General features: G+C 38.7%; 1 protein-coding gene across 1 annotated transcript in view; it reads right to left on the reverse strand.

The window, feature by feature from the left end:
* Positions 1 to 2,503: 2,503 nt before the first annotated feature.
* TRIM66 (tripartite motif containing 66) overlaps positions 2,504 to 14,512 on the reverse strand; it is a 37,696-nt gene continuing 25,687 nt past the window's right edge. The window contains exons 10-18 of the mRNA XM_009952625.2: positions 12,890 to 13,162; positions 12,455 to 12,677; positions 9,204 to 9,264; positions 8,330 to 8,501; positions 7,268 to 7,572; positions 5,604 to 5,727; positions 4,646 to 4,720; positions 3,400 to 3,552; positions 2,504 to 2,773 (exon numbers count right to left, since the gene is read on the reverse strand). Of these exons, the coding sequence (XP_009950927.2) occupies positions 2,504 to 2,773; positions 3,400 to 3,552; positions 4,646 to 4,720; positions 5,604 to 5,727; positions 7,268 to 7,572; positions 8,330 to 8,501; positions 9,204 to 9,264; positions 12,455 to 12,677; positions 12,890 to 13,162 (1,656 nt within the window). The remainder of the gene's footprint in view (positions 2,774 to 3,399; positions 3,553 to 4,645; positions 4,721 to 5,603; positions 5,728 to 7,267; positions 7,573 to 8,329; positions 8,502 to 9,203; positions 9,265 to 12,454; positions 12,678 to 12,889; positions 13,163 to 14,512) is intronic.

The following is a 14,512-nucleotide window of genomic DNA, read 5'->3' on the forward strand; positions in this document are numbered from 1 at the left end:
ATATCGTCCCTATGACATGCAATGTATTGTGAAGCTGCTGACCCACAGATTTGTGTTTAAAAGTGTGTGATGTCATACGTACAAGTTCAGTCTTTGTTCCGCTTACCAACACAACACGAAGTTTATGAGTATTTCTTTTTAACTGTTATTATGTCTTAGAGAAGTAATCAAAAACAAAGTTAACCTTATGAGCGCCCAGGCCATGGAGTCCTGCCAGCACACATCCAAAGGGTATCTTATATATGATTACAAACTGGTACACTTCTATTTCTAATAAAGGTATAATTTACCCTCGATAACTTTTATTAAAACAGGTGCTCTCCAAAACTAATGGTACAGTTAACAAACTTACAGCCTTTAAGAAACAGAAGCAGGCTCTTTTTGACACTGCTCTTCCAGGAAAAGAGGAAAATATCAATAATCTCTCCCATTTCTACTTTTACCCCTAGGTGAAAAATATCTAGCATATCATTCCTGCACTATTAATGGCAAAAGATGGGTCTTTGGTGGCAGAATTAATTACCAGCTGAGAAAAGATGATACAGATAAGGGTGATTAATTCAGTTACAAACCTGCACTCCTTTCCCTATGCCAAGACACTTACTGTTTTGAGAACCGGAGTTTGACAGAAAGCAAACACATAGAAATCCACATATAGAAAATGTAAAGGCTGTCCCTTCATCTCACAGTTTCCCAGTCAGCTTATAATATCCAGATTTTTATTTCTTCAAAGAAAAGAAAACATGAGCTCACTATCAAGTTAATGGCAAACAATGTCACATAGACAGTAAAATATAACATTCACATCATCTCATTTCATATACAAACCTTTACTTTAGAGTGTTATCTAAAATAACATACATGGTTACCAGATCAAATAGCCCATATAAACTATGCTTGAAAATACCATCTTTATTTACAGGAACCTAATTAAAATGAACTTTAACTGTGTTTGAGATCTGCAACAACCCTTCTTTCTGAGCTGGCCCATAGTCCAGCTTTGCACTGCTGGGTAGAGCTCTAAGGAGGAAGATGCCCCTCGCACATTGGCCATGCAAAGATCTGGCTCACCTGCTTCTGGAAGAGGTGGGAAGCAGCCTGCAAATCATCACTCCCTGATCAGGTGTCATATCTTGTTACTTATCCCACCCTTCAGGCTTTACAATTATGTGCTACCCTTTGTTCAAGTGAACTCTAAACTTGCTTTTCTGGCCCTTGGTGGAGCTCTGCCAATACACTGTGGAATTTAGCAGAAAAAAAAAAAAAAAAGCTTAGACATCCTTTCATTCTGTTTGAGCTTCTACATATACACATTACCATCATCTTCTAGCACTGTTGGTAATCACAACTACTAGAAATAAGCAGAGAAAAATCAGGACTACATGACATTATTTTATAGGCACTTCTACGACCATGTAATATATTTCATAGTTAATTTACTGAATTCTAATATCTGCTTTAAAGAAAAATAACTGGGTTGTATAAAAATGCTATGTTTGAAACCCAAGAAATCCCACACTGCTTTACCAAGCTTTAATTAGATACCAGAAGAATCATTCCTTGAAAACAGAGCATCCAGTATGCACTCAGAAACAGCTCACACAGAGCCCTAGTATTAGCACTTGTTCTTTCGTGATTTAATGAAAACGCTCTGCTTCAAAAGCAACAGCTAATCTGATCATCACATCAGACTGTGTCTCATAGGCCTTGAGCAGTCAAGCTCCCAGAAAAATCATCAAATAAGACAACAGGATTACAGTTTTTATGACTACATATTGTATTCATCACAAAGCACGGCCAACATTCACAGTGAGGTTGCAAGATTATTACATGGTTACCTGTGTTCTATAAAATAGAGATGTCACGTTGAACAGATTATAAAATGGCACTGCAGTATTAGACATCATTAGCATGTTACTTTCATTGTTAATCATCGTTACCTATCACCAAAACATTAGTACTTCAGTGTAAACACTGCAAAACATATACATGATTTAACAGATTGAACATTGACAGATTCAAACACTTTGGATCTGTTATCTATCCATAAGATCTAGAAATAAGGCATATGGTCAGCAGATTAGGAGAGTTTAAATAAACAGCCCAAGTGCTTTGCTTTCCTCCCACACACCTTAACTCTGTCAGTTATGTTGCTGGATTCCTCATAGCAAATCTCACATCTTGAGGATACCTGAGGAAGGCTGTTAGCTGGCTGAAACATCAGTTTTAGTTTCTTCACTTTTCTGTGTGCAATGGAAACAGTGAATAGCTAAAGGGTTTCGTCTTTTTCAAAATCTTGACAGAGTTTTCTGCTAGGAAGATAACTGTGTGGCCTGAGAGACTTCATTTGTTCGTGCTCACACATTTATACACAACTGACACTTTATTCCACTCAGAGGATCTTGACATAAAATTGTAGAACTGATCACATCTCCGTGACGGAAGCTTGACAGTTTTCCCACACAGCCCTGCCAAAACTTCCCATTAGTAGCTGTAAACAGAATTAGCAGGGTGGCCGCTTAGCAACCAAATGCTTGTGCTTTTGCAACTTTACAGCATGGCGCCGTCTCCTTTTAGGCTGAATGCACTCCTGTCCGTATGATGGCCACTGAAAATCTTGGGGCGGCATTTTGCTGTTCTGACTCTCCACTTCTTCAGAATCGGAGTCTTCCTGTTGCACGGAAGGAAAATGCCTATCTGGATATATCTCCTTCAGTTTGCCCTCAAAGAATACATCTAGGCATCGTCCAGCCTCACCAACCTCTGAATCGGGCTGTAAGAGAATAAATAACCACTCAGTGTTACCACGCACAGAAATCATCAAGGATCAAAACCAAATGACTACCCCACCCTAGTGTCTCACCTTGGTCCTGTCTGCTACATCTCCATTAGTCTCCTGCGCACTTTCTACATTAGCCCATTAGTCCCTCTGCATTTACAGTGTAAGTAAAAACCAGATGCTGCTATTAAGGAACACGTTTGCGCACCTCTAAGAAAACGGGATGCGCAGTGACCTAGAAAGAATAGCGGTCACCATTGCTTAGGAATTTCTATGCACTTGAATTTTCCCTAGCTATTTCACTGGCTCTGACTGGCTTCTCACAGCAAACTCATCATCATTCCAAAGAGTTGTCCGCTAAGATGTTCCTCTTTAATTTTGGATCCATATGTATCTCCAGTTCTCAGGTCCATATATATCTCCATTTTTATATATATATATCTCCATTTCTGTCATTAAAAACGAATTCTATCCTTTCCAAAGAGTAAAACTGATTAGTGCTTTTGTTTATCCCAATCCCATATCTAATGTCAATTGAACGAATAGTTACACCAGTGTGTCAGCATGAAAGAGCACCCCTCTGGTTTGTATTCCCCCACCCATGCATATTAGAAACCTACATAATTGAACTTTGCACAGTTCCAAAACATGAGACGCACGTCAGCCACAAGTTCCTCAGGTGCAGAATAGTGGGACTTGTCCTTTTTTTGAAGCTTGTTTCGTATGATTGACAGATCCATTGGCCTTTTGATGATCTGATAATAGTGCCGAGCCTGCAATAAAACGCAGGTAGGTAACCTTTTTAATTAAAGCATTTCCTCTGCAGTGACTTCTATCCAAGTTTGGACAGAAGTCACTGCAGACAATTCCTTGCATGAAGGAAGAGAGCTCTACTCTTTTGGCGTCTACACTCGCACATCATCTTCCTGGGTGCTTTTTGGTTTGATTAAAAGCATATTTGCGTGCAAGATTGATTTTGAAAATAGCACACTTCAGTGACTGCTCTGCTATTTGCACTTTCTGAAGTTTATCCCCAGATATAAATGTCATCATTTAACCATAATCAATAATATATGTAACATTGACAATTAGCTAACATTTCCCCCAAGGAGTTATAAAAATAATGTGCTGAGATACTGGCAGCTGACATTGTGGGAAGTAGCCTGCCAAGGGTGGCTAAAAATATGCTCCTATGCACTCTTTTTAGAGTTTAACAAAAATGTTTTTCAATGGGCACCAGCTACCAGGATATCCCACTCCTTAAAACTTCCTGGGTCAAAACCTAGTTGTTAGATAATGTGTTCCATAAGTTCATTGCAAGCTTTATGAGCTGCAATGTTTTTTACATTGTTATGTGTACTATTCCTTCACATAAAACCTGTGTTTTTTTCTCTCATTTTCTTCCTCTAACTTCTTTCACGTTGTGTTCTATTGAATCTATATCTTCCTTTAAACAGCCAGTTAATATTGCAAATGTTGAGTATATGGATGAAACAGCAGTCTCTACGTCTTCCCCCCGAACACAGTGGGAGTCCATGGTTACTGCTAAAGCAGACTTCTTACAGCAGTGCAACATTCTCCATGTATGCAGCAAGTCAACTTTCTTAATCACTGGAACTCCTCATATATATTTAGTATCCTACCAGCATCTTAAATTGGCACCCAAACCCGGCCTGAGAACATTGGCCAGCATTTACCTGCCTATGACCTCGCAAAGCATTTGCAATGGGGAAACACCTACCCTTCCCTAGAAAGCAATACTGTTTAGGATAAAAGCTAATGAATATCTTTTGAGAAGACAAAGGAGAAACTCGTGAGTGTGCCAGAGTATTCTTTGGATTCCTTCTGACCCATGCACATACTTACCAGCGGGCTGACAGGTTCATGGAATGGGAGGCTCATACTACTGCAGAACAGGGAAAGCACCAGCTTTTCGCACTTCTGTAGAAGCCAAATTTGAAATATACTTTAATTCAAAACAAGTGTGTTTCATCATACTAACAACGAGGGGAGTTTTCACGTAGTCTGTGCATTTCTGATGCAAAATGGCACGCTTAACTCTAACTGGGGGGACATTTTGCCTCATAGCATTTTCATAGTTTTTTATAGTTTTCTTTGCAAGAAAGGAAATATTACATAAAAATTTATGTATGCATGTATCTTTCCTGGAAACCCTTGGGAATTCATCACTATCACCATTTCCTTTCTGCACTCCAGATCTACTCCTTGGCTCTTGACTAAAGGAATAGCAGCAAGAGCGTGGAAATAGTCAAATGGAAAATGTTTCATGCTGTTCATACCCATTCATACAAATGGATGCAAGTTATATAGTTGGAAGTACTGTATGAAAACAGTGCTTTTAATCATCGTTAACTCATAAAATACTCATACTAGCCTTTGATTAAAAAATGCACTACAAAAACATTATAAGCTATGTTTGCTCACAAGCAATGGAATTTCTAATCAACTCTATTTTCTAAATGGAACCTCACTAATCAAGACCCAGATCCCAACTATTTCTGGCAAGTTGTACCCAATCCAATGGAAACAGGCATCACATCAATGTGCAGCCCTTTATGGACAGAGTAGCTCAGGTCTGGAAACAGCATGGATGAATTTAAGCAGTTCTGAGGCTATGCTTATAGGCCTTGCCAAGGGGCTGAATGATATAACTGAATACTAACAATGCTTTTGTTGTATTTACTACTCTGAAACATTCGAGTAGCAACCAAGTCAAAACTGTTGTATTCCCAATGAAGAGATAAGATCTCATGCCGAAATTATACGTTCTTTTCTAAATAGCACCATATATAGTTATTCCCACCTTCTGGTCATAGTCATCAAGGCCATATTGTGCATTATAGCTATGGCTGTAGCGTGTGTTTTCACAGTCATATTCTACCTCCGGCTTCACTGGATTACGGCAAAGCGTGCACACCCATTCTCCTCTGCAAAACAAGAAACCAAAAACTTTTGTCAAATTTTGTCAGCAACCTTGTTGAATAGCACAACAGCACAACAGCACTTGTGTAAACAAGTCTCATCCTTAACTAGTATTACAATAGCAGGCAAGCTGAAACCCATTGTACTAGGTGTTCTTCAAGAGATTTGAACCTAATGAGGAGTGTAATAATTTCAGATTTGACTCATTGTACTTTTTCTGTCACAGATTAAAACACAAAATAGTGTTTGAAATCATGTACCAGTAGTGTGTGCAGCTGCATTGATTCAAGTGCTGTTTTTAAAAAAAAAAAACAAAAAAACGAAGGAAAAATACCCAACAGTTGGGTCACAAGACAAAATCAGACCCATTTGATAATTGATATATTTATTATCAATTGATATGATAATTGACATATTTACCTATGAAATCAACATTATCAGAAAAGGTCATAACGTGTGCTAGTACACAGGTTCCCAAACTAAACACACCTAATTCTGCATGGGCATGTGTCCTTCCTACTAGATCCATTTTCAGAAACCTCTTGAAGAATTTCATGAAGGCAGTGATGCAACTTCTGCATCTTCAGGGCCTGAATAACTACAGCTGAAGGCATATTAAAGAAATATGAGTACAGAACATTAGTTAAGGGAATTAATTGACTTAATTAGAATTTAACTTTCCTAGGAAGTTTATTTTTAAAGGAAAACTTAGTTTTCACATCATTTTGAAACTAGAGTTTTAATAATGACTTTGCTATTAGAAAAAAGAGTGAAAAGCCAAGAGATGGAAATTCCTGCTTCTTGAACAGAAAGAACAAACCAGAATCTCGAAACTAATATCTCACAACGTATTTTTCTCAGCTGAGGTAGTTATTTGGGCTTGGCAAAAATGAAGTAGCCTCTGGTCCCACCTGGTAATGTTTTGTAACAGAATTCAGAATTATATGCCATTAGTAATGCGCAATATTCAGCCTCACTGTAAAAGTTTGATGTGTGGAAGTGTACCTAATTCTGGCTCTTTGTCACATAGAATTAATCTGTGACAAGTTGCTACGGAATGTATGTCTTAGAGAAACCAACGTCCCAAACATTTCCACAGAAGCCCAAATAGTCTTAAATTTCCCATAAAACTGGCTAGAAAACTGAATAGGAACTCACTGATTGCCCTTTCCTTGTGCTAGTCACTGTTCTTGCAGAGAAGAGCTGACGTTTACACCACAGATGTTACGTGAGAGTTAGGATTTTATTTTTCTCCAGGAAGTCATAAGAATATTTTTAAAGCTCAGGTCTGTCACCTCCTTTGTTGTACTGGCCAGCTAACTGCCAAAAGGGCATACATGGCTGGAAAGAGTTATTGTCAATAATTCATCTGTTTCCTAGTGTGAAAAACAATTCTTCCCTTTGCAAGGAAAGTAGCAATAAAGGCAGTGAGAGATGCAGTCCTTGCGCTTGTGTAAGGTTGACACATACATCCCTGAGGATATATTCTGCCCCAAGGCAGTGAGCAGAAACTGAGCACTTTAGTAAAATGTCATACATACTCACACTGGAAAGCTAAGCAGGGCTGGAACATGGCAGGAGAGATGGAAGACCTTGGGGCAGTGATCACAGCACAACAGTTCTCCTCCATTAAGACACACAGCACAGAAATCCTCATTTTCAATTGGATTGACTTCCTGAGTAATCGGAGATTTTTTCATGACGGAGGTGCCGTTGCTGAGCTTCTGATCAACAGCCAGAGTAGCTACAGGAGATCGTGTCTGTCCTGCAGCCTGGGATATGAGAAATTTTCTGTCCTCTGAGTTCTCCTCTTTGGATTGCTGTCCTTCAGGTGGACTATCTTTATTTATCTTGAAGGAAGAAAAATCTGGGATCACACAGTCATCATTTTCTGTATATAACAGCAGTGGTTGTCTGCAGACAAATGGTTTCTCTGCAGTGAACCCTACTGGAGAGGGCACTGGGGTTCAGCAGGCCCATGCTCAGCTTGACACCTACCACTGGCTGGCCAGGTCACCTTGGTCAAGTCATTTCCTCCACATACCATAATGTAATAGCACTGTGAGAGCTGTACAGATTTCATATCACAGATGATAGAAACAGGACACTTTACAATTTTACAGTAAAGATTTAAAAAAAAAAAAAAAAAAGTGGGTTTTTTTCTGTTTCCACCAGAAATTCCCATTTCCTTCTGTGTAAAGAAGTTCACACTCAAGACTCCAATGAGGAACAGAATACAAAGCTTTTAAAAATCTATTACTCTGATTTCTGGAATCAGTTCCTACCACTCAAATATGCATTTGGGTTAGTTTTAAGCTATTTATCCTACATTTGTAACTAGACAGATAAGCCAGGTTGTTTGCTAGAATACAAAAACACTACAGTTATCCAATCCCAGAGACAGACTTCTCAGAAATTGAAGTGTCAGGGAACTATACAGCAAACTAAAAGCTGCATTCTCTGCTACTTCAACCCATCACAGAAGTGTCTGAGGGTGAAATGAATTAACAGACTTGTTTTATGTATAATAACTTTTAGAAACTGTGGGTACAAGCTAGTGTGACAAAGGGGAGAAAGCAGGTAAAGCCTCAAGAATATTCCACTCACCTTCAGAGACATACTTGAAGACTGGGTCCCACATTCAACGATCAGGAGGAAATTGCCCTCCTCATTGCCCTGTGGCTGGAGCTTAAACACCGGGAGCTCCCCTGCTTCTGATGTATATATTTTCAGACGTTCTAGTCGCACATAGGGTATCTTCTGCTCCTTAGGGCCAGCTCTACAATCAAAATGACATAAGGTTAAATTCAGTCATATTCCACAAAATTCTCCTCCCTACTCAGTTTCAGTATTTTCCACGCATTACTGTTTGTGCTCCTTTTCCTTCATAACTGTGACTCTGCTAGCTAAACGCTGAAAATCTGGACGTTTTTTCACATGCTGATTCTTTAAGAAATGTGAATGCGATCACTTTAAATTAATCATATGTGTAAATGCATTACTAACTTCTGTGCTAAAATTTTGCCCTGCTCCCTATCTTTTTGTTTTAATTATTCGAATTTAAGTCGTGCTTGATACTTTTCAGTGTGGCTGGCTTCAAGCAGGAACACAGCACATCACCAGCCTTAAAATATTATCACAGCTCTAGCTGAAAACGAAGTTTTATAAAATCGTTGAGATAATGTTAATCCTGTTCTCATTATAGTTTTTAGGTTTAATTGGGACTAAACAGTTTCTAATTGTTCAAGCGAGATAAGTTTGCAAATAGTTATTCCTTCTGGAAAATTACACAGAATAACAGAAATACATGAACTCACCACTTCTTTTAAACTGTTGTTTTCAAGTTTAACTTTCAGAATTATCTATAACAAATCTTGCATTCTTTTTAAGTTCTCTCTTATCATTAAGTATGGCAAATTTTCTAAATACATGCATAAAATTTCACGGCCAGTACTTCTATATAAAAAAAAGACTCTGATACCTGACATTCTGATTGCTTTTCATATCCATTTCAAAATGTTCCTTTTCACAGTTATTGGAATCTGGAACAGAAGATAAGAAAATGAATAAAATATTTATAATATCAGAGTCAGATTAGGGTAGAAAGTACTTCAATATTCATGTACTTCTGACTGGTGTTTAATATGATATCGTAAGTGAATTATGGAATCATTTCATCTATATGTATAGAAAATGTGTATGCTATTTTCTATTCTGGGACACAGTCTTTTTCTTTCTCTTTGCTTTTAACCACAGCTTTTATACTGAATATGAGGAGCCTTTCCAAAATATTTCGTTGAAATGGTTACATTCCCAGGAAATTATAGATGTACACAGCCATGCCACATTCATCCATATACATGGAATAACATAAGTAATCCTCTTTGCCATACAGCCTTCACTTGAGAAAAACAGACCTATTGAGGTCTGAATCCCTGAGGCTCAGGAAGTCTCTGCAGTCTCCTGCTCCATGCTAAGAAGCTTCTGGATAATTCTAGTTACTTGAAAACAAGAAGAAAACTGTCTCCCATTTGCCACTGAGGGATGAAAGCTACACTGTATGATTCCTTTCTGTCCTGCAACGTGTGTAACATATCAACATATGAATTCAAAACTATCCATTGTATAAGCGCACAAGTAACTGCAGCTCTTGACTGATACTAGACACAAGAGTAACAAAACAACTTTGGAGAGATGGCATGGGATAGAGATGAATGCCCTTGTAAATAAATATCAGTCCACTGACAAATTTCATAGTAACTCCTTCTTTTGTTAGGAATTAGTTTGACATAAAAAATATTAACAAGAAAACAAACCAAATATCATGGCTACCTTGAGACTGCGAGTGCCAGGAAAACCTGCTTTTTTAAAGAAAATCTAGCTCGGGTCAATGGTACCCAACCCATGGCTTGAAAGCAATGTGCCTGTAAGACACTCTGTTGCTCCCAGCCACAGGAAACGCAATACAATCAAGACTGCCAAGGAAAGGTGCATTTCACATCACTCCAAAAGTGTTATTCACTTGTGGTTGTTGCTGAAGTGAAGGGTGGTAGTGATGGCTCTGGACAGAATTACTGAAGGCTGACTGCACACTGAGCTGAAGGAGCAGCTCTCATTCCACGCTGTCAAACTACAGGATGGTTCCAGTGGTGTTGGGTTCCTAATATCAACCAACATTTCCACCAGCAACCTAGTTCATGAAATAATACTAACTATAAAATTTGTGGAAAACATCAAACTAGAGAGGCTGCAAACACTGTGGAGAATGCTTACAATTTTAAAATTATCTTAATACATGAGAGAAAAAAAATCTCAAAAAATATATAAAAAAATCTCAGTAAGACTGAATTGAAAGAACTGTAAGTATTATGCTTATGAAGGATCAGATGAATGTAATCACAAAGGGAAACAACTGACTAGGGAACTGTTCTGTAGAAGGAACTAAGGGTTAATGTGGACCATTCACTACATGTGAGTCAATCATAATGCTGCTGCTGCAAAAAAAAAAAGGCGAGTGCTGTCCTGCAGTGTATTACCAGCAGCGAGGAATGTAAAACACATGTTGATACCCCGGCTCTGCATGGCACCCCAGAGGCCTCAGCTGCAGCACTGCCTCTCACTGTGGGCAGCACTCCTTAACTGCAGAGAACCTAGAATAGCACAGCGTGGTTTTAAAAAATCATAACCCTGACCCACGAGGAGAGACTGAAACCATCAGATTTCTTTAGACTAGGAAAGAGAAGGGGACAGGAGGATATTTACACAAGCCATGATAAGAAAAGTGGCTGTAAGACGGAAAATGATGAAACAAGGTACTTTTTACCACATCCCTTGGGGCTAGGATAAGAAGCATTTTGTTGAAAATTAAACTGAAAAGTTTAGATTTTATATTAGGGTCATTGGAAACATATACCAGAAGCAGTGGGGTTTGGCAGCACAGCACTGCTGAAGCCAATAAGTCCTACTGAGAGCCACTAGCAGAGAGAACGTTGCCTTTGCCACAGAATTAGTCTCTCTCACTGGTGCACACTGCATACGGTGACTGTATCTCCTCAGGTCTCCCCTCACTGCAGACCTTTAAACAGCGAGAGCAGGATGGTTATTGCTCACCCCTGATCCTTCCTTGTGAAAAGGGAGCAGCATTGAATTCAACGCTCTAGTCTTTTCATCTTCTTGCACAACAGGACATGTGCTTTGCACAGAGCAAGTTTGTAGCATCTGTTATCGACAGTGAGATTCTGGATGTTGGGGCTGCTTTCTGTGCGCAGTGTCACACGACCCAAACCAGATGCAACAAAGCTGCTCCTCTCAGAGACACTTAAGCCTAAGGCACAGCTTTTTAGGGGTGCATCCGATTCTTAACAACTCACACAAACGATTGTGGCATAATTGTCACAATTTGGCATAGTACATATAAGACAAGACAAATACATTTCCTTGGCTCACTGAACTAGGCCTCCTTTGTACTAATTAGAATTCTCTGAATAAAAATACAGCATGGAGATAGAAATATTAATTCATCTTTTACATAGAAAAGCAGCCAAATATTGGCATAAGTCGCAGGATAACAACTTGATCCTGCAATCCCTTGCTTGCATGAATAGTTCCATTGACTTTTAGAGTTTGCAGGAATGAGGCTTTACGGCACAGCACAAGGATGCTGGGCAATTTGCCCATGAAAAGAGTTAAGTAAGGTCTAATTCTCCATTAAGGCTGAAGAAATAGACCTTGGCTGAAGGGAATGTTCCACGGTAGACAGAGCCAAGCAAAAGCACATACTGTGCACCATATTAACCTACCAAAAATTTGCTGTGCTACTGATGTGAAGGACTTAGCAGAAGGCACATTACATTTCAGAACTTTTTTTTTTTTTTAAATTGAATTTGGGCTCTTTAAACAAGCACTTCAATAGTCATAATTGCAGGTCTCAATAACAGTAGTGCTTCTAAAAGAACTAATACTCCAGGTACTTCACACAGAAACACTCATTTCTGGTTCATAGATGAAGGATGTTACAAATTCATGGCATATCATTTCCATGTTTTTCTTCCGCAAATGAGATCAAATATGCTTTGCCATTGGATTAAGTACTCTGATAGTATTTGAAGCTTGCTGGAAAAGCATATTTATATCTAAGTACATTAATAAGCATACTGCTTTGCAATGCTTGCAACGCACAGTGCTAAGAAAGAAAGAACAAAACCCTAAATGAAATAATGAAAAGCCTGGTACCTTCTTTGCTTCTAAGTTGTCTCATTCTGGCATTCACAGGCAGGAAAGAAGGGTTGCTGAGCAGTTCAGAAGTGCAATGTTGAGATTTTTTGATCGAAAGATTAATAGGTTCTTCCAGTACTTTTTGCATAGAAAGAGTTAATTCATTAACTACATCTTGCCCAGCAGTATCCAAGCTGTTTTCTAGAGGATGATCTACAGTACTGAAGTCTTCATTTTCCAGCTTTGGAGTGGGGGGGGGGGGGAAATCAGATTTTATTATTAGTTTTCTATCTTTCCATCTTAAGAAAATAATTTGTAGTTAGTCTTCAAACATCAGATAAGGAAAACTTTACTTACTGAAATAGCTGCCTTTGACTGACTGACTAACAACAACATGTGCTATCAACGAGAAAGTGGATTCCCTTTCAGTAGAGCAGTTTGAACAATTCCTACCTTGCATTCAGTGCTGCCCTGGAGTGTATCACCTGGTGCAAGGCCAGCAGCAGCCCCAGGGCTCAGGTCACTTGGAGCTCTGCCCAATGCCGAGCTGTAGGTGGGCACCAACTCCGGTGGAGTATCACAGTCACAAAGGGCATTCGGGGGTGAGCCAAGTGTTACGACGGCTGCACCTTGCATCTGTGGATCAGCCAAGCTGGATAACCTTGTTGAAGGCAATTCCATTCCCAAACTGTCTGAAAGGCCCACAATGCTTAAGGATGCTGAACGCTGGGAAAAGAAAAAAGAGAAAGAAACCAAATAAGTTAATAAGCTTTTCAGCAGCAAAATGCTACTGTTCTTTCTATAACAGATGAGATACTCTGTTTCAGTTATAGGTAATCAACCAGTTGTGTCATGAAAGTATCTATCCAATCTTACATTGTTTCCAAAAGCTTTAGAATTTCCACCATTAAAACTGAAAGCTGGAACGGGAGACACCTAGGTTACTCTTCTGTGATTCACGAAAAATGTCTGTCTTTGATCAGTCTTAGGGATCCTCATTTTTAACTCCCTACAATGAATGGGAAATCTAAGCACGTAGAATATTGTACTAATCGATCCTTGATAGAAACCCTACTAGCTTCCATTAAGTTGTTCCAGAAGAAATAAGATATGGATCAGAAATTTTAGCATTTTATTAAAAAATTGTCAGATCACTTTATTTGGAAGAAATAAGATTCAGATCTGTCACAAGTGAGCGAAACTATTGTAACTATCAGTGATGCTGAAAACTTTATGCTAGTTAGTGAGCCTGTCATATTAAAACCTCAGGCATTTGCTCTTTAATATCATAGCGTAAATCCAGAAACATCCTACATGTACCAAATGAGGAAAGGACATACATGTTTATTTTCCAAAGAAAGGGAATATTTACCAAAGTCTGAAATAGTTTTAGCAACATGCATTTTCTACTGTCTCATGATTTGTCACTGTCAAAACCACAGAAATGCTCTTATGCAAAACAAAGCAAATGTGACTTCCTTAAGCTGCCTTACATCCAGGAACATGTACTGAAATCAGGACTCTTCTAGCATCCATATGAAGCAAATATAAGCAGTCTTAAGAAGTATGCAGATCTGTGTCATTTGAATGTGGTTTTCCATGTATTTCATCATAGTTCATTGGTGTTTCATCTTTGACAATTGACTGAATAAATTCTTTTCATTTGACTACAATACAGTAAGTAGCACTCATCGTAATACAAATCAAGACAAAAGAAATGTCTTGATTGCAGCTGAATCAGAGTTTAATTTAATTGTTGTACTTAGTTTTCCATTAGGGGCTGTGACTTGGAAATGAATCTAAGACAGGACCCATTTCTTGGATTTAATTAGTATTTCTCTCAACTGTTACTCTGTTTCGGATTTTGATAGCTTTGTCCATCTTAATCCAACAGTGGTAAAGACAGTAGCCTACATTGAGCTGTCTGTTGTGCCTCTGTAAATCCTACATAATGCTAAAGAAGTCAGTCTTGAATCCCTCTGCTTGCAATGCGTATCACCTATATGCTAAGAAAACACTCTGCCCACAGACATGAATTTTCACCTAAGGATGTAATTTAGTTTCCTTTTCCTCAGT

Source organism: Leptosomus discolor, chromosome 12 (assembly GCF_034619465.1).
Source record: "Leptosomus discolor isolate bLepDis1 chromosome 12, bLepDis1.hap2, whole genome shotgun sequence".
In the NCBI taxonomy this organism is placed as follows: Eukaryota; Metazoa; Chordata; class Aves; order Leptosomiformes; family Leptosomidae; genus Leptosomus; species Leptosomus discolor.